The following is a 26497-nucleotide window of genomic DNA, read 5'->3' as shown; positions in this document are numbered from 1 at the left end:
TTTTACTATCGATTTGTGTTTACTTCTCTGGTTGAATAACTTTCATTTCAGAAAAATGAAGCTTTGGCTTTGCCCTCTTTTGCAGGTAAATGGAAAATCTGAGAGTGTATATAACATAAGCCAGCATTAGTTTTGTGGAACATGAATTTCATAACCATTGACTTAATTCTTTATTACTTAAAGAAACCTAATCAACAAAATCCTTGTGAACTGCTGGATTCCAAGCAATCTGAATTTGATTTCCTGCTTTCATGCTGAATATTTGTGTCTGACCTTGGTCAAACAATGTTCACTTGTGCCTGAGGTAGGGAGGGGACACCAACAACTCCTGCTCTGCTACTGCTGGTCAACTGGAGCAAAGCTCTACAATTCTTTCTGTGTGTGAGACCAGGGTCAGTGGAATTCCTTATTGCCTAAGATTTTCTGGTGAAGAGTTTGTCCGTACTCCTGACTGTTATCATGCTGTGCTGAGTAGGTAAAAGCACTACACCTCTTCAAGCAATATGTTTCCTGATGCTTTGGAGGAAAATGTGTGCTGGTTTTGATCCAGACACATTTATTTTGTGAATGAACAAGGATTCCAGGACTATCAATCCTGATAAATTATAAAATCTTCTAATCTTTTAAAACAGTATGAAAACACATTCACAAGCTAACCTTTCTCTTCCCATAACTGAACTACTGTAATCCACAGTGTGCACTGTGGTTACACCACCATGTAAATGTGAAATAAATAAACTGTCATATCCCTAAGAAAGAAAGTCCTAGATCTGTATGAGGAGCAATGCAAAGGGCCCTTGAAAGATTATACTAAAATGGTCTAGCAAATATCTTCCATGATCTAATAGCCACTTAATTCCAGTGCCAAAAGCTGTGTTTGGCACATGCTGTGGTTTTATTCATTCTGAATCCTGCCTCAAGGAGTTAAAATAGGAAAATAACTACAAACTCTCATCAATGAACAATTAAAGGAAGGAAAAAAATCTTCTTCAAGAGAATATGTTCATTGTGAGCTTTGTCTCCCACATTTCTCTTAAATCTGGCTCTCAGTCTTTACCATAGTAGCCTTCCTCCCTGTCCCTCCAATACATTTCCCAGGGAAGAAGCTCTCTGTTGCAAAGAGCCTCTCTTCAAAGCCTCTATTCTTCCCCAAATGGATATAAATAATGATTCAAACCAGGGAGTTTTGCCCTGGACTGTGGCTCCTGCTGCAGCCTGCTTGGCAGAATCTTGTACAGGAAGGTCCTTGGATGGATCTCATGGATCAGGCTCTGGAAGTTCTGCCTGCTGGCCACAAACATGATCTATATCCTGCATCAGTGAGTGTGTGCACGTTTGCACATCTCCATGAGCCCTGACAACTTCCCTTAGATTTTCCCTACGGCTCTGTGGTGGGTTAATCTCAGCTGGCTGCCTGGCATTCACCCAGCCTCTCTCATCCCTCTCCTCAACAGGACAGGATGAGAAAATGAGATGAGAAAGCTCATGGATCAGGACAAGGACAGGGAAATTGTTAATTATCAATTACCATCACAGGCAAAACAGACTTGACTTGGGGTAAATTAATTTAATTTATTGCCAATTAAAAATCAAATTAGAGAGGAAAAAAAACCCCAGAACTAAACCCACCTTTCCATCACCTATCTTTTTTAAAGGCCCAGCTTCACTCCTTCATTCCTTACTCCTCTATCTCACCATTCTCCTGAGTGGCACGAGGAAACAGGGGACTGTGGTCAGTTCATACCAGCTCCTCTCTGCTGCTCCTTCCTTATCGTGTTCTGCTACAGTTTATATATATATATATATATATATATATATATATATATATATACATACTATATATATACACATACTATATATGCACTATATATATAAAAATAGTTTATTATATAGTGTGTATATATATATACACACTACATATATACATACTATATATATACTATATATAAAAATAGCTTATTTTTTATATATATACAAAAAATATATATATTTTTATATATATATATATAGACACAGATATACTTTCTTTTTTTGTTTGTTTCATCTGAGTTAAGAGTAGTAGCTTAGGCACTTTCCCACTGTAACATTTAGCAGTGAAGTCTGTATAAAAGATCTCACAAGTAAGGCAGAGCTTTGGAGGACCTTCACTCTCTCACAGCAGCATCACAGAGGACATAACAGCCCGAGGCACTTGTGTCTAGCTAGGGCGAGGTGTTAGCTCTGCTATTTAAAATGTTTAAACTCAGGTTCACACAGGTCTGAAGATCTCCCAATAGGTCCCAATAGAACAGTAATATTTTCAGCTGGTCTGAACATTAATCTTCATGATGAACAAGGGGATAATAACCTGTCCTATTATACTCTAGAGACAAATAGAAGACCTGAAACTAAAGATGGAAAATTTTTCCTGCATCTCTCAGGCCCCATTCTGGGAATGGTTCTTCTTTTGAGTGATTTCACTGAATACTTGGGCAGTACACAATGACATTTTTTTTTCCTAAGGGAGTGCAGGCTTGCAGAGAGAAGTCTTGAATTTATACATTTGTTTCAAAGAAGCTGGACATATTTTTATACTGAAGGAAGTACATTATGATCTGGACATCAATTTTCCTCGTCAGCATAGTTTCAGTATTTATAGCAGGTAAGTTAAACATAGCCTGAGCAATTACAGAATTTATTTTATTTTTCTACACTGTCCTCTAGACCATATAAATTTAGCCACACACTTAAAAAGAAATGAAGCATGATTTCTTTAACTGGAGGCGCTTGTGAAGCTGTAAACATTTTATGTTCACATTTAATTTGCAGAAAATATTGAGCTTTAATTGTTCAGTACTTAGTTGTTCAGTTGTTTAAAAGGGAAACTTGATGGGTTCTTTAGTCAAGCTGAAGAGACCATCCCCTGTCAGTGGCAAAGTAAAAGGCAGGTGATTTAATAAGGAATATCTTGAGCATCAGAACTAGCAAAGCCTGGTTGCCAGGGCAGCTCTGCTATGAAGACCCTTCAGTCTCTACTTTTGTTGAGCTGCCTTATTTTACTGTGGGAATACTGCAGGAGCCTTTCATAAGTTACCAGGCTGCCTCATTTTCTCAATAGAGTTAAATTACTCTACACCTCTCTGCCCCTTTTTGAACAGCACTGGTATCAGCAAAGAGGAGCAGAGTTAAACGTCAGGAAAAGCCAAAGATTGCAGAAAACAATGAGGCCTCAGGCTAAAATATTTCTGTGGAGCACCAGCCACACACTTTTACTTTCCAATGGTCTTAATACCTTCCTCTCCCTTCTGTGCAAATACTCCTTTCTAGGTAAGGAAAGGAAAAGAAAAGAACAGGACAAGCCACCACTGCTTCAAAAGCTTTTACCAATATTACAATTTCACTGTTTCTCTGGGCTGTTCAAAGGCCATACAACATTACAAAAAGAGGGAATATGTCATGGCAAAAACCCCCTAAATAATCCAAAACAGTAAGGAAGAATTCTTATATACATTACTTAGGTTAAATAAGTTTATTTGAGTAGCCATTTATTTGAATATAGGATAAAAAAAGCCACAGGAAAAGTTAATTTGTTGATTGATTCACCCTCTGCTTTGAGGACCAGATCACTGCAACTCAGGAAATTATGAAAGTGTGCTCTCTAAAGCCAGTGTTTCTTACACTCAGGAATATAGAAAACTGCTAGAAGTTTTTATAAAACTATCTCTGCAACAGCCAAAAAACCTGTCATTCTTGACAGGCATCTCAATTTAGTAAAAAGAAACCAATTTGAGTTGTAAAAATTGCTCTATTATAATCTGCAGGTAAAATATATCATACTAGCTCAAATTTCTTAATATGCTTAACAATAAACTTACATTCCATTAACTAAATAGAATCTAATAAAAACAGTTGTAACTTATGGGAGATTTCATAACACCACAGTATTCATTTGTTAAGAAAAAAAGCAAACCAAACCCAAGTTATTTATGAAAATCTCTGGCAACAAACTGAGGTCTCAGTCCTTGAATTGCAAAAAAAAATTCCTGGTGTAAAAAGACATGGCTGTTCAAGATCTCCCCTACAATATCCACGATCGCGACTGTGCCCATGCAAGTATGACAGCCTTTTGAGGATAATGATATGTCCTTGTGGCCCAAGCACTTTCCCAGCATGGGGCAGTTAGATCAGCAATAGCTGCTCTCAGGGAAGCTGAGCTCCTGCAAAGCAGAAGGGGCTGAAAGAGGGAGGAGAATCACATCTCCTGTGAGAAAGTTACAAACAGAGCAAAATTGGTGGTTGCAAAGGGAACAGTGCATTGCCTGTAGTAACCACACGCTTTCTGCTTCAAATATATTTAGCCTTTAACTAAGTTGAGAGAACAGTTGCTGGTTTCCTCATTAGCTTCTGCAGTCTGGTTAATGAGCATATCCTTGATCTCTTGAATCCCTTGAACTGCCTAAATAAACAGTATTTTTCCCCTTGTTCTTACTCTCCCCAAAGCTTGATATGGGATCTAACTTTTTCAAACAAATGAACTGAAATCAATGTGTTCTCCAGAATCCCTGCCCTGTTTTTGTCTTAAAAAAATTATAATCATAGGTCTAATACAATCCCCAGTACAGCATACAAGGATTACATTAGAAAATTTCTTGGTATGTGATGCACTGTGTTCTTGCAGACACCCATCCTGCAAAAAATCATTTGAAGGCAAAGATACTCAGTGTGTCATGATGCTCACAGCTATAGAGGAACAGGAAGACACTTTACATATTAGGGTTTCTCTTTGGGAACTGGCAAGTTCTGATATCCTGTATTATAAGAAATGGATTTTGCTATCCCTTTACAATGGGAAGCTTTAAAATAATTAAACAGTGGGAAAAGATGGATTAGGTACTGCATTCCTTGAAGATAGACTTGGACCTTAAGAGTTAAAATAGTCTTCAAGGATATGTCTGACGCCCTAAAGGAGGGATTTACTACTGTTGAAAAGTATTATGAAATTCTGCATTTTAGAAGTGGAATTAACAGGAAACACTTGAGATTCATTTGTTTCTTTTGGACAGGAAAGGTTTATGAAGAAGATTACTATTAATAACTCATGAAAAATCTTTTGATGCAGCACTTGACAGAATAAGAACCTTTTCATTACACATATTTAACTTCCCCTAAAATATATCTCATTTGCATTTTTATTCTCCTGTGAAGCATTAAGAAGAAAAACTCAGTAGTGCCACCAAAAGAGAACAGGTTTACTCTCAGCCCTTCCTTCTGTATAGGATTGGTAATAAATCTACAAGCTTCAGTGTCCTTATGGTCCTTCAGGTGTAGTCGTGAGGCACTGGAACTGGTTCCAGGGAAAAGTTATGGATGCCCCATCCTTGGAAGTGTTCCAGGCCAGGCTGGATGGGGCCCTGAGCAGCCTGGTCTAGCTGAAGGTGTCCCTGCCTGTGGCTGTGGGTTGGAACTAAATGATCCTTAAGGTCCCTTCTAACCCAAACCATTCTGTGATTCTGTGATTCTTACAAAAGCTACCTATTTCAGCATCATGTCAGCTTTGGGATTCTCCAGTCTGCCTCTCCCCACTATTATGGTATTTTTGTAACTTCCCTGTTCTCAAATTCTGGTAACAGACTATCTTCATTCCTCATCTTTGCATTAAGAGCCATTCCCACTACTCTTCTGGATACCCAAAAGTCTTCAGAAATGAAAACAAGTAGTGTTCCATCTTGAAATTACCAACTACCAACATGAGCAGCAAAATTATGATTTAGTCAGGAAATGAAACTGATCCATTTGATGCTAAAAAAAGCTACATATCAGGAATAACCTCAGCTAATAGCCAAAACCAAAACTAAACCAAACAGAGCCCAGTATTTGCAATAATCATACCCTTTCTCTGTGGGACTTGTCCTTATGTAAAAAATTACTATCTTTTAAAGTATCTCTGATTTTTGTTTTAGGGTAGTTTGGGATTTCCTTCAGGGCCTTGTTTTCTCATATAAAGGCAAACCAGAGAGGGCTTAGTAAGGTGTTTGAACACTGCACAGCTGAAGGTAATATATGAACATCACTGTCTTCTCCTTTGCACTTTATAAACACAGGACTTTACTAACTTGTTTAGCCTTGCTCAACATAAAAGAAAATGGATTGATTTGACACTTTTTTTAAAAGTAGAAAGGGAAGAAGGCTTGCATTCACTTAAAAGAATTAATACCCTAGACTGCTGACTGATTGAACCTCTGAAGTGTAATTTTAAAATGGAAATGTTAGTAGAGTATCCCTTTATTGCCAAGGGTGTTTTAGGAAGAGTTGGTTTGGATATTTTCCCTTTTTCATACTGACACTGGTGCTTTTATCGATTTAAACACACTAACATTAAACCACTAAAAGGCATGTGGGTTTCAATAAAACTCATTTTTTATATCTTCAGCCCATATAACCAAATGAGCTGCTTTAACTTTTTTTTAAGCAGAAAAGATAATAAAGCTAAATGAAAAGTCCCAGAGCTTAGTTTTAAGACTAAATGGTATTTTAGATGAAACAGTTAAGGAAAGTACAGTTTGTAACTCTGAGATAAAGATAATGGCTTAAATCTATCTTTATATTACGAGTATTCTTCTTGGAGCTGCAAAATTGATAAACACACTTTCAGTTCTCACTGGCATGAGCTGCTACAAGCTGAGACCAGAGATGCTGTTATTGAAAGAGCATTTGATGAATATTGGGAATTGGAGGATCTTTCCCAACCATGCTGCTAGCATGCTGGTAGGCTGTGAACAAATTGCTTTTGTACTTCTGCTTTCCAATCTGCAAATCAAAGATAATAGCACACATTTCTCATGCAAGATCTGTTGATCCCTAAATAAGAGATATTGTAAGCTTGCCCATCATTTTGCCTGTTCAGTTGGTTTCTTGAAACAGCTTATATTAAGATGAGAGAAAATTAAGAACAGAAAGTAGCACCAGACAGACATAAGTTTATTTGAAGGTCTTGTAATGAAGAAAGGAAAGCACTCACATAACTACAGAATGAATAAAATAGTGATTAAAGCAGTAAAGTAAAATGTGCACACCTAATAGCCCATAAACAATGTGAAAGACACACACAGCAGCAATAAAGACAGAGTTATTAAGACATTTAAAAAGCACCAATTAGGGCCATGAAGGAACACTACCAGAAAAGATGTGCATTTATATACATACTTGCACATGCATGTGCGTGCATGCATACTCACAGTCATGCAGAAAGAGAAAGAAAAATATCTAACAGCCTTTAGGCTGGAAAGAAACTTCAGGAGTCAGATTCTCCTGGTGGTACTTCATTGCTTCACCCATCCAATGGAATACAATTCACAAATGAATTAGGGCTGTGGAGAGGGAAGATTGAGACTGATTCTAGCTTGCACATATAAAGGGTGCTGCCTTTTCTAAAATGCACTGCAGTATGTAATTATAAATACATATAATTAGGTGACTTAGATCTCACAAAATGACTGCAATGCTGCTTTCTGCATGACTTGGCTTTGCAACCAAAATATGCAATGTAAATCAGAAATTAATTACCCTGAGGATTCAGAAACTATTCTAAGATTGTTTATTTGAAAAATAAGGAAAAAGCAGTCATGAATTTGGCTAATTATTCCAGAAGATAGAATTCCTGCTCTTTATGTTGAGCAGGGAGTTCAAAAACTAACGAGGTATTTTTTCTCCCTGATTTGCATCTCAGCTGACCATCAACTCTAGCTACATATTTCCTTGTGGTAAAGAATTTTCTAAGGCTCTTATCAAACTAGCTACCAGTAAAAATCCAAGCTAACTTTTTTTGCATCTTTCTTTCCAAGTAGGGGCATTAAGTGTCTATCTCACCTGCATTCTCACTCAGCTGACCTCCAAGAAAGCTGTTTGACACGGTTGTCTTTCAATAGGCTATTCCTCTATTCAGAAGTTACTTCTTCAAAAGCTATTTGGATGAACAGGATGAAAGAAAAGGAGGAGAATAAAGGCACAGAGACATGGAAAGTAAGTTACACAAACCTAATCCCTTTGGAACCAAATATCATCTGCATATGTTCAAGTGAGCTCAAAAGCCTCCATGACATAGAACTTCCATAGAGGTGACTGATAAATCAGAGCAGAAATTTTAATCCATTCAGTATAGCAGGTAAATGCTAATTTATTCTCTGACCAATGGAGGGAGGCCTGTTTTAAACACCTCAGCTACTTACACTTGAATTTCATCCAGACAAACTACCTTGTGGGATTGTGGATCCATGGTATGCGTTGAATGCAATTAACTTCCCAGCTTAACATATTGCTACCCAGAAATAGCAGCAAACACAGCAGGACTGTGGCATCAATTTTTTAAAGATACTAAAGAGATACCTTCCTTGTTTCGTAACTTCAACTATAAATCACAGGAAAACAAATTTGTAGTGTCTCTTTGTCTTATTCCTCTTTGACAAGTGCTTTAAATAGAGTGGGGAAAAAAAACAAAACTGGAGACAAACATATTTTTTCTGGCACCAGGAAGACATATTCCACTTAGTTAATACTCTCTGCAAAAGAAAAAGCTTTTATGACATTTTGCAGAAGGAAGATAACTCCTCTTTGTGACACACAAGTTTGTCCTTGAGGTCAAAAAACACAAATGCAGATGAAGAACCCCTTCTGTATCCACTTCTAATTTTCAGACTCTGGACTTCCTTTTCTTCTCAACTGTATGCACCTCTCAGGTGACCCCAGAATTCAACAGCAGCTGTCTTCCCTAAAAATACTTGCATTCTCCTCAAAGATTTTAGGTCTATGTCTGGAACAGTCTGTTGCCATACCTGACATTTTTTATGGCAGAATGTTGCCCATGAAGAAACCTACATTAAGTGCAATTTTAGTTATTTAAAGAGGCTAGAGTTTCAGAAGAGCCAAGAGGTTGCATGCATAAACTGAGGCCAGTGTATTTGGCAAGTGCTCAGAATCTCTGTGTCATTCAGGGACCAGACATCAAGTTACTCTCTGCATCATCAGAATGTTCTGAAGAACCACCAAACCTCCTACTAAAGAATAACAACCAGTGCTTCTGAAAAAAGGGCAAATTAGAAACTGAACTAATAATTTATAGAATTATGATACAGTTTAGTCTCTTACATTTGCTTAAGTTTCACATTTTATCTCCCTAAGTGGAGTCAATGACTTCAAATTCCTTAGTCAGAGAATGCAGAAGAACAGAAGTAAAAATGCATTATGCTTTATCTAGAGTGCATGAATAAGATAGCATCTTACTATGTTTTATGGAATAGGCACAGCAAACAAGAAGTAGCTAGCATTTAATGAACATGGTGCTTAGTTTTAGAAAATTTATCTGTGTTACTTCTTTCACCTCTGAAAAATTCAGACTGTATTTAAAGCACATCTCTTACATGTAACAGCATACAATTATAACTGAACTGAAATCTTAGGTTTAGTACATTAGCACGAACACTACACAATTACTGCAATTACACTCAGGCATGTACTTTACAAAATATCCTCAAAGATCACAATGTGGTATCCTTTAGCCAACAAAACACAGCTTTACTGTGAGAGTAATCACACAACTCAAACTTTTACAAATAGACTACTTATTGTTTAAACACACCTGCTGTAGCTGTCATATTCCCATTGCTCTTATTTTAACCACACATTGATTATTCATCATAAAATACCTTGTAATAGCTTCAAAAAAATCGCTGTCTAGCAATAGCTGGGATTGGATAATGAACTGAATCCAAGAAGTTCTTCTTCATTGAAAGGGCATTTCTAATAAGAGAAAAGCACCTTATTTGCCAAATTCAAAACAAATCCTAGGCATAGGTGGCTCATCTGTTCCAATGGCACTCATTACAATTCCTGTCCTAGACGCAAAGACACGCCTCTGAGTTCTTGTGATGATAAATTATAGGGGGAAAGAAAATAAACTGTTTTATAAAGAGTTTCCTGGCTCACAGCCAGACAGTAAGACAAGTGTATGGTGAAAGTGTATCCCATCTCTGTCTATACTGATGGGGAAAAAAAAACCCTAATGAACAACAGCATTGTATTGAGATGAAATTGCAGATGGGCATTGTGTGACAGCACTCCAAAGTGCCCTATCGTCATTTATTATCTTTAGAAATACAAGAAGTTTTAAAGCAGCTTAGGCAAAAACTGGTGAATTTTTTATCAGCCTGGAGTGAGGAGGGAAGAAGAAGAGAAGGGTATTGGCATTTCAACCCCTGCTGCTTTGTTGGAGAATGGTGATCTCAGGAAACCAGGCAACTTTGTTATCCTGCTACAATGAAAATAGGAAAAGAGGTTTAGACATCTCTTTCTATGTTGGGCTACTGTTTTAATTTTCTTACACACCTCTTGTCCTCACTGTGGGTGAAAGATGCAGCAGCTGCTCCCTCTCTTCACTCATACATGAAGAGCAGAAGAGAGAGGTCAGCTCTCATGAAAGACTGTTCCATGGGGAGGAAAGGGCAGCAATCCCAAGAGCTCATCTGCTGCCAACTCATCACACTTGACATTCCCAAGAAATGTTGCCTGTGCATCTCAGAGACAAAACAAGGGGGCCTCTGAAATTAAACTGTGGAAGGGGAGAGGGAATGTTGACCTCCTTCCCTTTCCCATGAAAAGAGATGGACAACTCCATATGGCTTCTTTTAAGTTTAGTGCACTGGTTGCTCTGCAAAGTCTGCCTTTGATTCTAAGGGAACATTTTGCAGAAGGAGGTATTGCTTACCATCTGTAATGTTGGTATGACAAGATTTCCCCTCTCCATTTCACCATTGAAAGGTGAGAGAAAGGGGAATGAACCTGACATCAAGACTTAGTGTTTGAAAATATATTTACATGCCAAAGTGGAACTCTTGCTTTGAACACCAGCCACAACAGCCTTGTGCACTTTGGGTAGTTCATTAACAGAAATCAATGCAAGCTGCCTTTTAAGAAAGCTAACACTTGTTCATTGACATACTTTGTAATTCCTTTTAGCAGAAGCATCAATGCTTACAAATGTGCAGTAAATTATGGCAAAGCTGCAGAATGCCAAGGCTACGGAAAATAGTTTCATTTCAGTGCAAACTTGAAAGATTAACCTAAATACAATGAGAAAAAGAGTAATTACTAAGAAACACAGAAAAAAAAAAGTGTTGTCCTTACCTGGAGGCCCTTCTTCTCTATCTTTTTCTGGAGTATTTGAAGGCACTTGGTGAAATCTGTGAGGTCCTGATCCATGGTCTCAATTAACTCACATCCCTAGTGAAGAAGCAACAAAACAGAGAGAGAGAGAGAAAAAAAGAGTCAGTAATTTTTCAAATGTAAGAACTAATGACATCTTTGGTGAAATTAACTGCAGACAACCACTCAGATGCTCTGCATGGAGATTCAGGACTAAGCAAAAGACCCTTACAGGGCCCAATAACTGTAGGTCCCAGTTGAACTAGTTACTATGAACCAGAAGTTTCATAGGTTCAGGAGTATATACTCAAATCATTTGAGTAGATCTGTGAGTTTGGATAAGCATGTTTTACAGTGGTCTGCTGGATGGGCAAATTCTGGTGTAATGAGCCCTGGGCGATTGGTAATTTTCAGGAAAATGACTGTCCTCTCTGTTGCTGCATCTATTGTGTCTCTGCTACATACATTCAAACCTGTATAAATGTGGGCACACAAAAGTGTTCAGGCACCCCAGAAGCAGTGCAGTTGTACTGCAGTCAATTTGCAGTGGTTCGACATCAATTTCCTTGCTCTGGGGTACTATGGCTGAGAACATGTTAGAGAAGAGCAGGAGTTCAGATTTCTTAACTGAAAGCTAAGGCAATTTCTAAGCCTCTGATAAAAAGCTGAGTCAGGAAAAGTGAAGTGTATCTACCTCATAAAGTCACTATTCAAAGAAGTTTAAAGAATAAAAAATATCTAATACAGCACGGTGAATTAAAATTAGAATAATACACATTGGATTTAGAAGTTTCCTCTCCTACTACTTCAAGGTTCCCTTAAAAGCCTCCTAGCTTTGTCTTACTTGACAGATTTTATGTTTCTGCTATACACAATAACAACTGATAAGAGAAAAGCATTCAGAATACAGAATCTTTGCGTGTGTGCCTCTGTGTATAAAGTACATTACTCTGTTACATCAGAAAAAACCTCAAACAACAAAGCCAACATAAAAATGTTAAAGTTGCCTTTGCCTTGGTGATAAAAATAAAGGTAGAGAAGACAAAATTTGCAAGATTAGTGAAGGCACCGAATTTAGTGAATTGCATGCAGCATAGTAACAAGCCTCCAATAGGAAGACACACACGACCACTGAAATGCTTTCCCACACAGCCAGAACGCATATAAAACCAAATAAAGTCATCAGGCAGTAGGGAAATTGGATAAAGTAGAAAAGAAAAGTGAGAAGATAATAATAGGTTTTCTATTACACTTCTCAAAAACTTCTGAAAGAAAACTGGTCAAAAGTAGCAGCCTTTCTGAGACCTGATATTGCTGTAAATATTTTTTCAAGTAGTAATAACAGGCTTGCCAAGATGAAGCATCATGTAGCTGCAACAGCACATGTAATCAGAGACCTCCATTGCAGAAGTGATGCTGCTTCCCCTGCAAAGTGGTGAGGGAAAAGGTACGTGGATTCTGCACTCAGTGCTAAGCACAAAACTCTTTCAAGAGCTGCCATAGCTTCACTTTTCTCTAGAAAACACAAAAAATGTAAAATTGGCAGGGGGAGATGTGACACAGGCCATCTGGAGCCTGTAATGAACAGGTGAGTTTGGCAACACCAGCCAGAGACACCCAGCGAGCCCAGGAAAGGTAGAGGGCTGTTCAGTCCCACTCAGGAAAGCTCAGTCAGATCTGAAAACCACTGAAGGGAACTTGTTTATCAAAGCCACTCTAAATGAAAAGGTGTTCCATTCACTAAGAACAGGGTGCTCTTAGACAGTCTTGATATCAGCTCTGATAGTGGGAAGAGAGACCAAGCTGTGAGAAACCATGAACAGACAGAACCTCAGTATTTCTCAGACAGCCTCTGAGCAGCTTGAGAACATGACAGATGAAGACTAAATCAGTGGCAGGGACAGCTACTGCTGAGTATGAGAGAAGACACAACCTCAGTTGCCAGCTCTTAAATTAGCAGTAGAGAAGTCAAGCCTTTTATCTTTTGCCAGGGCCATTCCTTGGCTTCACAGCATTGGCAGAAGTAAGTGGTTTACAGATACCAATTTATGAATGAAAAATTTAATCCCCACTCTCCCTCAGAAAAATACTCCTTCCTGCAGTCATTAACAAATTTACAAGCCTGATCTTGAACAGGCAGGTTCGTCAGCAGAAGGTAGGCTGCAATTCTACTTTCCACATAAGGAGTATCAAGGTGTCTGAGGGCTTTTTTTTTTGTTTGCTTGTTTGTTTTTTTGGTGTTTTTTGTTTTCTTTGTTTTGGTTTTTTGTGTTTGTTTTTTGTTTTTTCTTTTTTTTAATGATGGCCTACAACACCTTATGATGGTTTAATATTTTATGCTACTACTAGAAACATTTCTCTTAAGTTTAATTCTTGCCTAGCATCTCATGTTCTTTGACAAAAAATTATTCTAGAGGAACTGCAAGGTACTACCAAGGCAAGATAACAGCAGCATAGTGATTGGAGGGCACTGAAGGTCATTCTGCTCCGGGAGAAAACTGCTGCACCATGCACAGACAATGTATGTTCAGCCCTGCTACTGTCTTCTGTGCAAATTCACAATAAAAGGCCTCAAACAAGCACTGGAATGCAGTGTAAATATGTGAGTGGGATGTCAGATGCACTATTCATTAAAGGCAGTACCTGTGAGTACAGTAAGAGCTGGTGCTTGGAAGTGCCTGGAGCTGTTTACTCACTGCCCATACCTTTAATGCTTTGCACAAGTACTGCTGTAGATCATCATATCAAATAATGTTGATAGAGTGCTACCATTAAAGACACCACTTTCTTCAAATTAAACTGGGATTTCTCATTCTCTTTCCACATCAAACAGATAGCCAGTTGTAGAATTGGCAGAGATTTTAGTACTGCTCCTTTTGCCACAATGTCAAAGAGACTGGCATGGTCAGATTGAACAGGGGGAGGGGACAAGCAGCAGAACTGGATTCTCCATCCTCTTTACAGTCTTGCTGAAATTAATGTCTGTGCAGTTCACGTTCTCTGATGGTATAAGAGCCTCAGATAAATCTGCTGCTCCTGACATATCAAGTCCAATATTTTATGCCACAGAATTGGATGACAATTGTAATGCAGTTCCTTTCAACCTTCACTGCATTATTCTGGAATGACAAAAATCCTCAAGACAGAGCTATCCAATGCAGTCAGAGTTTAATGAAAGGACAGTATAGCAATGCAAGATAGGCAATAACATATGTAGTTTTATAGATACCCGCTCAACTTAATGACATTAACCTTTGGTAAGAAAGTTTAAAAGCCAAACAAACTTAACATTAGGAAAGGTTAGAAAAATCAATAGCACACAGCAGGAAAGAAAACAATAGATTTCATCTGATGATGATACAGCTTTGGTGAATGATAGGATGAGACACAGAGTATGAGGCTTTCACTGTTCTGTCTTAGTAGAGCAGCTATGGGAGGCACTTTGCTAAAGAAGGAGGAGTGTGTCAGACACAATAGGATTGTTGAACCCTATATTTCAGACAGACACTGAATTCAGAGAGGCACTGAAATGCCAATCTGAACATCTCAGCATTCCTCTATTTTCAGAAATGTTACACATCACAGGACATTGTGTGTTTGTAGAAAGCAGTGTGTAGTTGCCCATTCTCCCATGTTCTACTTAATCTTTTAAGAGAATGTAATGTTTTTTCTCTTTCTGTAACCTTTCTGAGTATGGGAACATAATTAGAACAGAATACATAAAATATCCTAATGTGTACTCTATCTCCCAGGTCTTCCTATGGCAAACCATTTAACACTATCTTTTGAAGCCTGCATCTGGCTGTGCTCAGTGGGTGCACCAGTGACATTCAGTTCAGTCTTTTAACAATACTTGAGCACAGAGGCTCAACTTTGAGCTATCAAACTCAAACAGATGTGCTTATGTATAGTGCTAATGCCACATATCCTCAAGCAAAACAAGGAGTAACGAGACATGTTGTAGATTCTCTCAAAACCACAGCACTGACAAATAAATTTTAAGAAACCTATATAAATTAAATGTTATCTCCAAACATTCTCTTTCCCCTAAACTTCACCAACACAAACGGTAATGTACCCACTTTATCCTAATATTTCACTGACCAACTGGGTAAGGCTATAGATTCTCAGAACTACTTCATTTGGAAGGGACTTTTCAAAGTCATCTGGTCTGATCTCTTGCTAAGAGTACCTTATATTTGCTCAGGTTTATCATGGTCCTTTCCAGTCCAGGTTTAGCTGGAAATGGAGATGCCACTTCCCTGGGCTACCTCTTCCCATACTTGACAACTCTTGTGTAATTTTATTTCCCAGTGGCACACAGGGATATCTTGTATTGCAAATTGTGGTTGTTGCTTCATCTCCTACCTCAACTTAAGGAAGAATATTCTTCTGTTTTCTTTCGGCCCTTCCATTATGATGTTTACAACAGCGATATGATCTGCTGCTCACCTTTTCTTCTGGAGGTTTGAATAAGACAGTTCACATCTGCTTTTTCTCACATCATATGTTCTAGACTTCCCTAAAATTTGTTTCCCTCACTTGTACTGTATTGGCATGCAGTATTTCCACCTTGGAGAGCCTGAAGAGGTCATTTAAAAGCAAGGAGGCAGAGGGTTCCCAGATATCTCTTCCTTTTAAGGTAAATTTCTGGTTACAGGGAATTTAATTTTGCCCCTCTGCTATCCTCTTCCTCTTTATCCCACACAGAGAATAACTCCAACCTTCACATTCCTCATACACTAGCTGCAGCCACCTGAAAGTTTTGGCCTCCCCAACATTTTCATACACAAACGTGCAGCAGACAAGCATTTACATCCTGTATTGGACTCAATGCAATTGATACTGAAAAACAACTCTGTGGCATTCACATATTCTGGAAAAAATTCCTTCGCCCAGGATTTTTCTTCTGGGAAGGTGAGAAGCCTCAGAGAAAAAGGAAAACAATAATTATCTGATTTGTTTCTCCTGTGTTTTGCTCATTTGGAATGTGTTTGGAGATTGTTTATGAACAGGTGGTTGTTTCATTGGTTTCTGCTGTGAATTGTTTTTACTCTTTGGCCAATCAGTGCCAAGCTGTTGGGGAGAGAGTCACAAGTTTTCATTATTATCTTTTAGCCTTCTGTAAGTATCCTTTCTGTATTCTTTAGTATAGTTGAGTTTAGTATTCTTTAATATAATATAGTATCATAAAATAATAAATTAGCCTTCTGAGAACATGGAGAAAGGTTCATCATTCCTTCCTCCATCTGGGGACCCCACAAATACAATACAACTCTAGGAAAAAGCATACATACATTTGAGCAAAGTACTGCTCTATGTACAGAAAGAGGAACAGAAATGGACTGCAGGATCTGACTGCGGGTCTTGGACCAGGCCTAGCAAACAAGATAAAATATGTGGATGCATCACCCTACAAGTTCAACAGGTGACAGACACTATGTTCTACCACCTCATCTGTAATAGGAGGGTGGTTTCTGAGGCCACAGCATTCAATCAGTATCAAAAAGAAAAAAAAACAAACCCAAAACCATAGTTGGGGAAAATCTGTTTGCAGAGATGGCAGAAGCCAAGACAGTGGTTGATGGCCCAGTATTCCACAGCTGATCCAAAACACCTCTACGAGAATCGAAACCAAGTCTAGCATGGGATAAAGATGAGACAGGCTAGAATGTCACTTCAAACATTTTGAAAATGTTTAAAGATACAGGATTGTAGAGAGACAGGCAGAACAAGAACCTCTAATTTGAGCTACTTCTCGGCATAAAGGTTGCATAGATTTCCTATAGGTGGTAAGATTGACTTAGCATGATGACCAAACTAACATGGCTGGTTTATCTCTATGAATTACAACCAGCAGGAATTAGGGAACTGAAGCCTTTGGCATTTGGGGAGTAGGATGCAAGTAAGGAAGGCAAAGCAGTTAAGTTCACTGACTTCTTTTGGGAATTTCAAATACTGTTGAACAAATGTGTTGAACAGCTTATCTTTAACTCAGTTTAATTGAATGAATTGTCTTTTAATTTTTGAAATGGAGAACAAACCAAGTATGTGCAATTGTTGAAAATAATTTTTGATATTTAAATAGCCAAAATACTTAATTAAGTGAAATTAGTTTTCTAGATTTTGGACTCAAATTTGGCTGACTGCCTGGCATCAGTACAAACCTAATACTGTATGGATTGCTTCACCTCCAGTCCTAGGGTTCATGATGTTTTCACTCATCCAATTGCACATTAAGGACCACTGTCATTCACAGCGACTAAAATAATTCATTAATCATGTTGAAATCTATACTCTGAGAGCCAAATAACTGAAATTTACATTCAAGTGAAAGCCCTATTACTGAAAAGCAAACCAAGAATGTCCAGGTTTGACTATCACTTATAACCTTATATAACATCACTTTATTTAATAAACAAGTACTATGTGGTGGCAGAAAAAAAATCAGTAAATATATGTAAACATATGCACAGTTCCACAATCCAGAAGCTACATGAACTTGTCAAATTTGACAAGCATTTAAAACAACAACAACAGCAACAAAAAAAGTGCTCTGTAGTTGAAACTGACTGCAACAGCTGCAACCTCTCCTCTCTTTCCCCATTTCTATTTTGATGTGATCTTTTCCACAGTAAATAAAATGTTTCCTGTTTTTGGTTATAACGAGGCAGTATGTGGCTTCTGGTGGAGGATTTTTTTTGACATAATGCGTTTTATGTTGAGATAATAGGAATGAAAGAGTTCATCTGCATTAATAGAGGTCATCTGCCCCCTTTAAAAAAAAAAGTCTATTCATGAAATAGCAATTATTTAAAATGAACAAAATATGAGTCTGTTTAGTTGGTATCTGACTGATACCAAAGAAAGCCACCGCAACTTCTTTGCCACCTATTAGATAGCAAAATCCAGAAACCCAAATGTTTCTAAATCTCTAAATCTAAAAAAACCAAATAGAAGCAATCTGCCCCCCTGCTCCCCAAATTAAAAAAAAAAAAAAAAAGTAAACCAACAAACTCCACAAGCAGACAAAAAAACCCCAAACAACCCAGCACAGTTAATGTTCCATTTGCTGGAAAAATTCCCAGTATTTATCCATACTGGAGCAAATTGTTATGATGTATTAAGTTTGGTGAATGAAAGCAAACAAATGCTCACAGGTCAGAAAGTGCAGTGATATCCACATCACCGCCACACCTTTATCAGAAGGCCACTAACATCTTTTAAAACTTTTAAATAACTGAGCAGAGAAGTAAGAGTGTTGCGTGAGAAAGGTCTGTCAGGAGTTGCAGTCTCATATTAAACCCATATCTCTCCATACCCATTTCTTGCATTTAAACAGCAGACCTACTTTTGTACATCCCTGTGCAACCCAAACATGTTATTTTTTCAATCTGATGATTAAAAGCACAGTACAACAGTGACAGTCACCTGCTATTTTTGGATCTCCTCTGAAATTTCCCTTATGTGCCCTTTTCTGAAAAACAAAGGTTCAGAAAGGCGAGTTTTAATTGATGGTCAGTCTCTCTCTATAATCAGCACTGTGAAAAGCCTTTGTCTACCAAGATGGTTAGGCCCTCTGGATCCTAACCTAGTGATGGGTCTGATTACAGTACCTTGCTTTTCTTGGAAAATACCTTGAAAACAGTAATTGCCCCTCTGTGTGCATTTATGTACTAAGGTATGAGGTAGCTCTTGGAAGGGAAATCAGAGTGCTGGAATTGCACCAGTGTCTGACAAAGGGGAAGCATGTGCCACTGATTGTAGATAGCAAGAGCCACTACCCAGTTGTGCTGATGACAGTCTTTTTTGTTGACTTGTGTGCACTTTGAACCAAGACAAAGAACTGTATCATTTTCACAAATAAGGCAAATACACTTTAACACATGCTAAAACTGTCTTTGGCCCTCACACCAATGCATATTAGAGTCAGGCACTCTTGTGAAATAAAGCAAGAAAGAGAAAAGCTGCCTTAACCAAAAATCCTATCTGTGCCCCACAAAGCTGAAGAAATAGAGCATATCCCACACCAATTTAATTGCAGTAACCAAACAGGTTTGTGTTTTGGCTCTTGTGATTCTGTTGTTGTTGTGGTGGTGGTGGTTTTGTCTTTTTTTTTTTTTTTTTTAATTATAAGGGCTTCAGGTTAACAACTCTTGCTTTTTACCACATAGGATGACAGACACTCGACAGAAATAAAGTTAATAAGCAGACACTGTATTTGAATCGACTTCAGTTTCCAGACTAATTGCCAATTCTCAAGAACATCTCAAGGTAGGAAAAACAAGGAGAAAACAGCATGGCTTGTACTGAGGTGTTTTCAAAGATCTGGGCTGACAAATTTTAGACATCCTAAACACTATCTTAACATGTTCCTTTGCCAGCAGTCAAGAAACCCAAGAGCACCGTGACTGTGAAAAATGCATAGAAAATAGCCAAAGAGATGTTAACTTGGATGGCATAAAATTCCCTGCAAGGCATTTCTAATCGTTAATCTTATTTAAATATATACGACTAGTACACCTAGTTCTTCTCTCTTGCATTTGGACAGACTTTATGCAACAGAATTTTTGTTCCTTAGTTAGTATTTCCCAGTATGTCCTTACTTTCAAAGGTATGTAATTGCTCTGAAAAGAATTTGGATTGTGACAGTAGAGGTGCATTTTAAATATTGATTACTGGACAGATTTTATTGAGACCAGGCTCCAAATGTGTGCTAAGGGCAAAAAACCCCATAAGGGTATTCTTACACAACTCTGTCTATGAGTACAAGATGAGTACAAAGGGATTTGAAGATTTTGATTACCTGAAGACAGCAAATTGAAAAGACCAAAATCCTCCTATCATGGATAAAGGTCCAAAAATTGTGTTATCAAGACAATTTAGTAGCTCCTCTTTTCTTTTTGGTATTGGGATATTAATAAAACCAGCAAAATTAGTCTCAAGACTGATCCATCAGGAAAGACACTAATTACTTCCCACTGCTTGTTAGTTTTCTTATGAATCGCTGCCTGCCTTTAATTTGTGTCTTAAGCTGTAACTTGGCTAGATATGTGACTAGGTAATACTCTTTTCTTTCCCTCTTATTGTTCTGTGTGACAGTTTCTAAAACCTCTCAGCCTCAGTGTAAGAGCTGTATATCACAAGGAATAGAAGAAACTTTCTGTGAGGAGAGTTTATTCATTGTCTGTAATATCCCATAGTTTCAGAATCATTTAATAGTGATCAAAAGGAGAATGCCAAACTATACAAATCCTCAGCACAATGCAGGTCAGCTTCTGTGTTCCAAATTTTAAATTATATTCCTGTCCTCTCTCCCTCCAGTTTTTCTTTCCAGTCTTTTCAATGAAGGGAATGGCCAATTTAAACATATGGAAATCTCTCTTGCTTTCTCTAGCAGATTGCCTATGACAGGCAGATTATATAACATTTCCAATGTCTGCTGGTGCCTGAGAGAGGCAAGAGCTTTACACTGCTGAAAACTGGGTATCTCCCCACACTGCCACACCAGGTCTGCATCCTGCTTGCATATTTATAGGATACCAGAAAAAGTAAGGCAGAATGAAGGAAATATTTGTTGTTATCCATACATAAGCCATGTTAACTGCAGGTAGAAAATTAACACACCAAAGAGATGTTGCTTTTGGGAACTTTTTGGAGGAAAGTTCCTGGCCATACCTCAACAGCTTCCTGCCTGAAATAGCAATGTTGTAAAGAATACCAAACTCAAATGCACACTGCAATTAATTTAGTTACATCTTCTGTATTGAAAAGAATTTTGTGGCTCCAAGAATGAGAAAGGCTGCATAGGTTTGGCAAATGCCCAATCTTAATGTAGACCAGTGAAAACAGGTTTCACAAACTCTAAATAAAATTGAATTGCTCAGTATTTTAACAACTATAAATATTGCAAAGCTAACAGCAATGAAAATAGATAACAATAATAATTATAATAACAGCAGCACCAGCAACAACCACCACTCAGCTTTAAAATCCTTTTCAGAGATCATCAAATTATCTAGGAGCAATGAACAGAAATAATTGACATGCTGACATTTTGACAGACATAAGGGAAAACTTGGGAAATTAAAGCACTGCCCAGCAGAGCAGTTCTGACTTCATCACTAGCAAGTGTTCCACTGAATATGAGCACATTTCCAAGTAAAATGCAGGCTATTTGCTGCATTTCCACAGAACTGAGGTCGATTCTTGAATAATAATAATAGGTCACACATCATATTCACACAGTTGCTGTATTTTCTATTTGTGGAGGATTTCAAATCTCAAGTGAAATTGCTGAACAAATGTTCAGTACTTAGATCTGAGAGCACTTGGTTACTTGCTATGTTGGACACCAGTTTTATCTTCAAGGCCTGCTTTTTGATAAGCAAAGGTTGTGGGTTTAAAGACAGAGAACACCTAGAAACTGTGCTGTATATCCTCCTCCTTGTCTCTCTTTTCCACATGAAATATAAACAAGTACTCAGGGGAGTATTGAATTAGAAATCAGAAAGTACAAGCTTACTGTACTGAAAATACTTCCATTACATGTGGCAAGCTTCAAGCTTTGAACAGGTGACAAATATGACATATAATAAAATAAATACCATATATCCAACTAATTGCAATTACTCTGCAAGTAACACAGAGCTTTGCAACACAAAATTTTGCATTGGTGTGCCCTAGATCTCTCCTAGTGGGATATTCCTTTGCTCTATGTAGCAACAGTGATTCCTGAAGTGTCACTTCTAGCTCTTCTTACAGATAGCTGTGATCCCTGGGAAAAGCAAGTTAGCACAAAATAAAGGGTACAAGCATTACAAACGCACTATATAGTCAACTTCTTGTTTTAACAGGTTCTGTTCAGAACCCACTCCAGTAACTATTCTGTGAGCACTGATCACAATCCCCTGGATAGCCTACATATTAAAGGGATAAATCACAGAACAACAGAATGTTCATCTCCAGAAAGCAGGGGTCCCACTCTCATGTTTATTAATGCTGTAGGGTATGCCTAAAGCAAATTACACTGAACATAAATCTGTATGCAAAATCAGATCCCATGATCTTCCCCTACATGACTGAAAACAGAATTTGGCCTCCTGCATCTTCTGTTGACAAAGGGCAATGGAACTGTCAGGCATTTTCATAATACAAAATGCAAGCCACTGCTGCTTGTGCAAAGAGCTGGAATGGGTTTGCAGGAACTGAATGCAGCAAAAAAGCTGAGTGTCACATTGTGCTAAAACAGAAATGCAAGTGAGAAAACGAGCTGGGTGCACACACAGGGGCAGACTGGTCTAACAGACGACCTGGGAGATGCAAGGATGCAAGACATTCCCCTGACTACTGCCTAGACAAAGCATAAGGCTCGAGAGCATCCAGCTGTGCTCTGACCTTCTCATCAGCCACCCAGGCTAACATTATTGCTGAGGGAACCTGACCTAGCACTCACTGATACCAGCACTCAAGACAGTAACTCTTTTTTATTAAAAATAAATATAAAATTTCCATAATGCACTACTCTAACACATAATCAGATCTCTAGGGATATGAGAGCTTCTCCTATTCTGCTTTCCTTCATTCTACCCATACTCTATTTTAAACTACTCTTGTTAGAAAGAAAAGGAAAAAAATATCAAGACATGCTTGTGCATTTTGATCAGAGACCTAAAAAAACCTTACAGCTTCAAAAAGCTGTGAGAAGATGCATCAGAAGCTCAGCAAGGCCATATGTGAACATTTTTAAATTTTTGGTTTAGCTCAATCAAGTCTTCCAAGCATATTATTTTCACTAAATTTTGCCTGAATGGTAAGTTGGAAGCAGATCTACATGGAGATAACAAGACATGAAGATACACAGTCCCCCAGAAAGTTTTCAGAGTATTTAGCACTTTACTAACTGGGGTTTGTAGACAATGGTTATGTCTCTACCATAGCCAGTGCTGGGACTAGAAACTGTAGTGGACCTAAGCAAGCTTTAGTGCACAACAGAGCTCAGCCTAGGCTGTTCCTGAAAGCCTCTTGTCTTCTCTGGTGGGTTTCACAATCTGAACAGTTCTAAATCCTGCCACTGCTCCAGGGAGGCCAGCTGGCTGGCTCAGAGCTAGGAGGGTTGATCTAGTTCAGTAAAAGGCAGGTTATGTCTGCACTGAGCAGGCACAGAACAGCCCTATGAGCCCCATTGCCGCATCTTATTCTAGCACTCAAAAAGCTCTCCATGCACAGCAGTTTTAAACAAAGATGAACATTAGTGACTGCCCTTTAAAATATTCTGTTAAAGGTTTGTGAGACACTTGTGAAGGTATGAGAACAGTTGCAAGGAAAACTCTTCCTAACATTCTCCAGGTTTGGATTTCCTGTGAGAAGGCAATATATATACACTAATCAGATGATAAATTATGGAGATTAAACTAACCTTCAATTATCCTGTCCACACCTCTAAACAGAAAGTTTTTCTCTGTTCTTTCTCAAGTGTTGTGTTCAGTTTAATTAAAAGATTTTTCAAAGCCTCAGAAGCTTTATATCTTTACAGAAAAAAACCCCCAACTACCACATCACAGCTGATCTCTCTAGGCATTTTTCCTGATATTTACTAAAAAGTCTTTTATTCAGCCATATCCCTCTTTGCACACAGGCATTACATAAGTATATCTCCTCAGTCCACGTGATGCCCAGTTACACTCTATCTCTTTCTTAATCTTCCTTCAAATTCATGTTTTAAAATCCCTAGCATCCTCACAAAATATAAAGGTAAAGCAAATACATAAGCAATACCTGCTATATAGAAAGCAGCCTTTCTCTACTGACAAAAAGCATTAGAGCTGCTTTCCTTTTGGCAGGAACTCATTGTGCTTTTCCTGACTTACTGGAATGGCAATCCTGAGCCTGAATTGTACTACAAAAATTATTTTTAAGAGGCTTTGCTTTTCAAGCTGCAGATCATGTTCTAAAATGCCAACAGATTATAGCACATTCAGAGACTTAATAGTTTTCCCCTATACATGCAAAAAGTCACCCAATACCTTTCATTCTATATCTAATTAGCAGACATTCACACACAGCTTATGTAGACAATGCCTGGCTTTTACCACACATTGCTGCCTGCAGCTTTATAATCCACATCCAAAATGTTCTCCAGGAAACTGTCTTGAGATCAAGGCACCAACAAAACATTCATCAAGTAAAGGATCAGCCACTTACACTGCCATGACAATCTGGTGTGACCCAGGCAAGCAGTCAGTGACATTTGGGCACTAAATGCTTCCTAGCTTCTGGCGGTCTTAGGCTTGATTTTGGCCTCTCTCCACCTCAGTTCTGCAAGGTCTGGTCTCTCTCCATCTCAGTCTTGCAGGTTTTGGTTTATCTCAATCCTGCAAGTGTGCCATAAATTAATACTTTTGGCACACACTGAGAAAATAAGTGAATAAGCACTCAAGAGGCAATCTATGGCACACACATGTAAAGTGGCCATTTCCTAACTGGGTAAACAACTACTTAAGGCAAATACCTACTCCACAATTCTTGAAGACATAGCTATGCATATACTTCTGTGCTTTCTCTATACTAAAATTCTTAAATATTTACTTTCTTTACCTTGAATTTTACAAAAAGAAGTTAGGCTAAAAAGGTAGCAATCATCATCTGTTCTGCCTCCCTGTTTTAGCTACCATAGAAGCTTTTCCTTCCTTTGAAAATTCGGAAACTAAGCACTCTAGAATTACATGCTGCATCAAGTAAAAATAAAAATATCACAACAGAGGAAGTATGCAACACTTATTTCTTCATTTGAATGAATCACGTTGCAGATACACAGTGGAAATTATTTTGCAGCAGATTTAAAGCAAAAGCTGAGTTTTATGATTAAAATATATTATTACTAAGAAAAAGAAGACACTTATTTACTACCTTCTTGATGCAAAATTCACAAACTACTGTTATATTTCCAGACATTGTATGTGGTCAGTATTTCTATTCCCTTTAACTCTTTTCAACTCTTGTCCATGTAATACAAATGAAATTCAAATCAGCAGCTTTCAATCAGATTTTTTTGAATGTGGCAGTCTAACACTAAAATTGGTATCTGAATGCAGTCTAGTGGAACATAAAATACATTGTTTTTAATGGATTCACTGGAAAAAAAACTAAAACCACTGTGATCACTTCATTCAAATTATGATTAAGCAAGTAAAGATTTGGCTAGATTGTTACAATGGAAGTAGAAGAGAACAATCACAGATTTAGGTAGGACCATAGCATTAAGAAAAATCTTTCTCTTCAGTATGTTTTGCAAAAGACCATAACACATCTCTTCTGACAGTAGAGCATTTTCCTCTACTCTCAGCAAGCTCAGCCAAAATTTAGCTAATATTAAACACCAGGCAGTGTTATAGTTCCAGACATTTTAATTAATTACTTACTTGTTCCTAATAATTTGTCTGAAAGTGAACAGAGCTCATTTTTAAAGGAGCCAAGATTATCATGTGTGAGGAGAAATAGAATTCCTCATTCAAGAAGAAATAGTAGGTCACCATAAATAATATGCACACACTTACTGTAAATAATTTTGGTGACAGAAGGTGCTGCCATGCAGTCTGATTAACATTACCAATGAAGCACAGCCAATTTTGATATGTTTGTATGACAGATTGCTGTTATTAGTCAACATTAGGATGTTTAATGTAGTTGCATAGGGCTCTCAGCTCCCAAAATTCCTGTTTTGTATTCTCAGAAAAGTATCTCTGTAAAAAAGTTAAATTGACATAAGAAATGGAGACAAGGATTTTATTCACTTGCATACTGTAAAGTTCAACTTCAAGCCACATCTTTTGTAACTCATCTTGAAAATCAAATTCTTATGCTGTACTCTGAGTGTCTGCCAGGGTCTGCAATCAGGACTCAACCAACACCTATGCTCTGCATGATGCAAAATTGAACTGAGCCCTTCTCCTGCTGAGCTGGAATGACTAAGAGCAAGATCTCCTTTTGCTTCAGGAATATATTCCATTTTCTCCAAGTTTCTTAGCTAACAAAGTAGAGTTTCTTTGTGTACAGATCATTGCAAGGAGGGCACAGTAATTCTGGTCCCATCCTGTTACTGGTCTTATGCCAACACTGATGTAAGGAGCAGGTTCTAGTCTGGGAGACAGGAGGCATCCATGCTCCTTGAAAGACCTGCTCAGACTTGAGGGCCAAAGAGCTGCATTTCAAGGAATTCAGCTCCTTCTTTCTGAAGACATGGAAGATTAGAAACAGTGCATATAAATAAACAATTTGGTAGTCAAAAAGCATACAATAGCTACATGCACAGGAAGGCATTGCTGTG

The 26497-nt window shown here is 38.0% G+C and overlaps 1 protein-coding gene across 2 annotated transcripts in view; it reads right to left on the bottom strand.

Annotated features, from left to right (window-relative positions):
* The window catches only part of TPK1 (thiamin pyrophosphokinase 1), a 302876-nt gene that overhangs the window by 110987 nt on the left and 165392 nt on the right, over window positions 1-26497 (bottom strand). For both annotated transcript variants that reach the window (XM_054273950.1, XM_054273951.1), the window contains one exon: window positions 11155-11250. In XM_054273950.1, the coding sequence (XP_054129925.1) occupies window positions 11155-11250 (96 nt within the window). The remainder of the gene's footprint in view (window positions 1-11154; window positions 11251-26497) is intronic.

This window comes from Melozone crissalis, unplaced genomic scaffold (assembly GCF_028551555.1).
Source record: "Melozone crissalis strain CALT ecotype California unplaced genomic scaffold, PUWL_Pcris_2 ptg000016l_1, whole genome shotgun sequence".
NCBI lineage: Eukaryota > Metazoa > Chordata > Aves > Passeriformes > Passerellidae > Melozone > Melozone crissalis.
The sequence above is the reverse complement of the archived record's forward strand: the minus strand, read 5'-3'. Positions and strand labels throughout refer to the sequence as shown.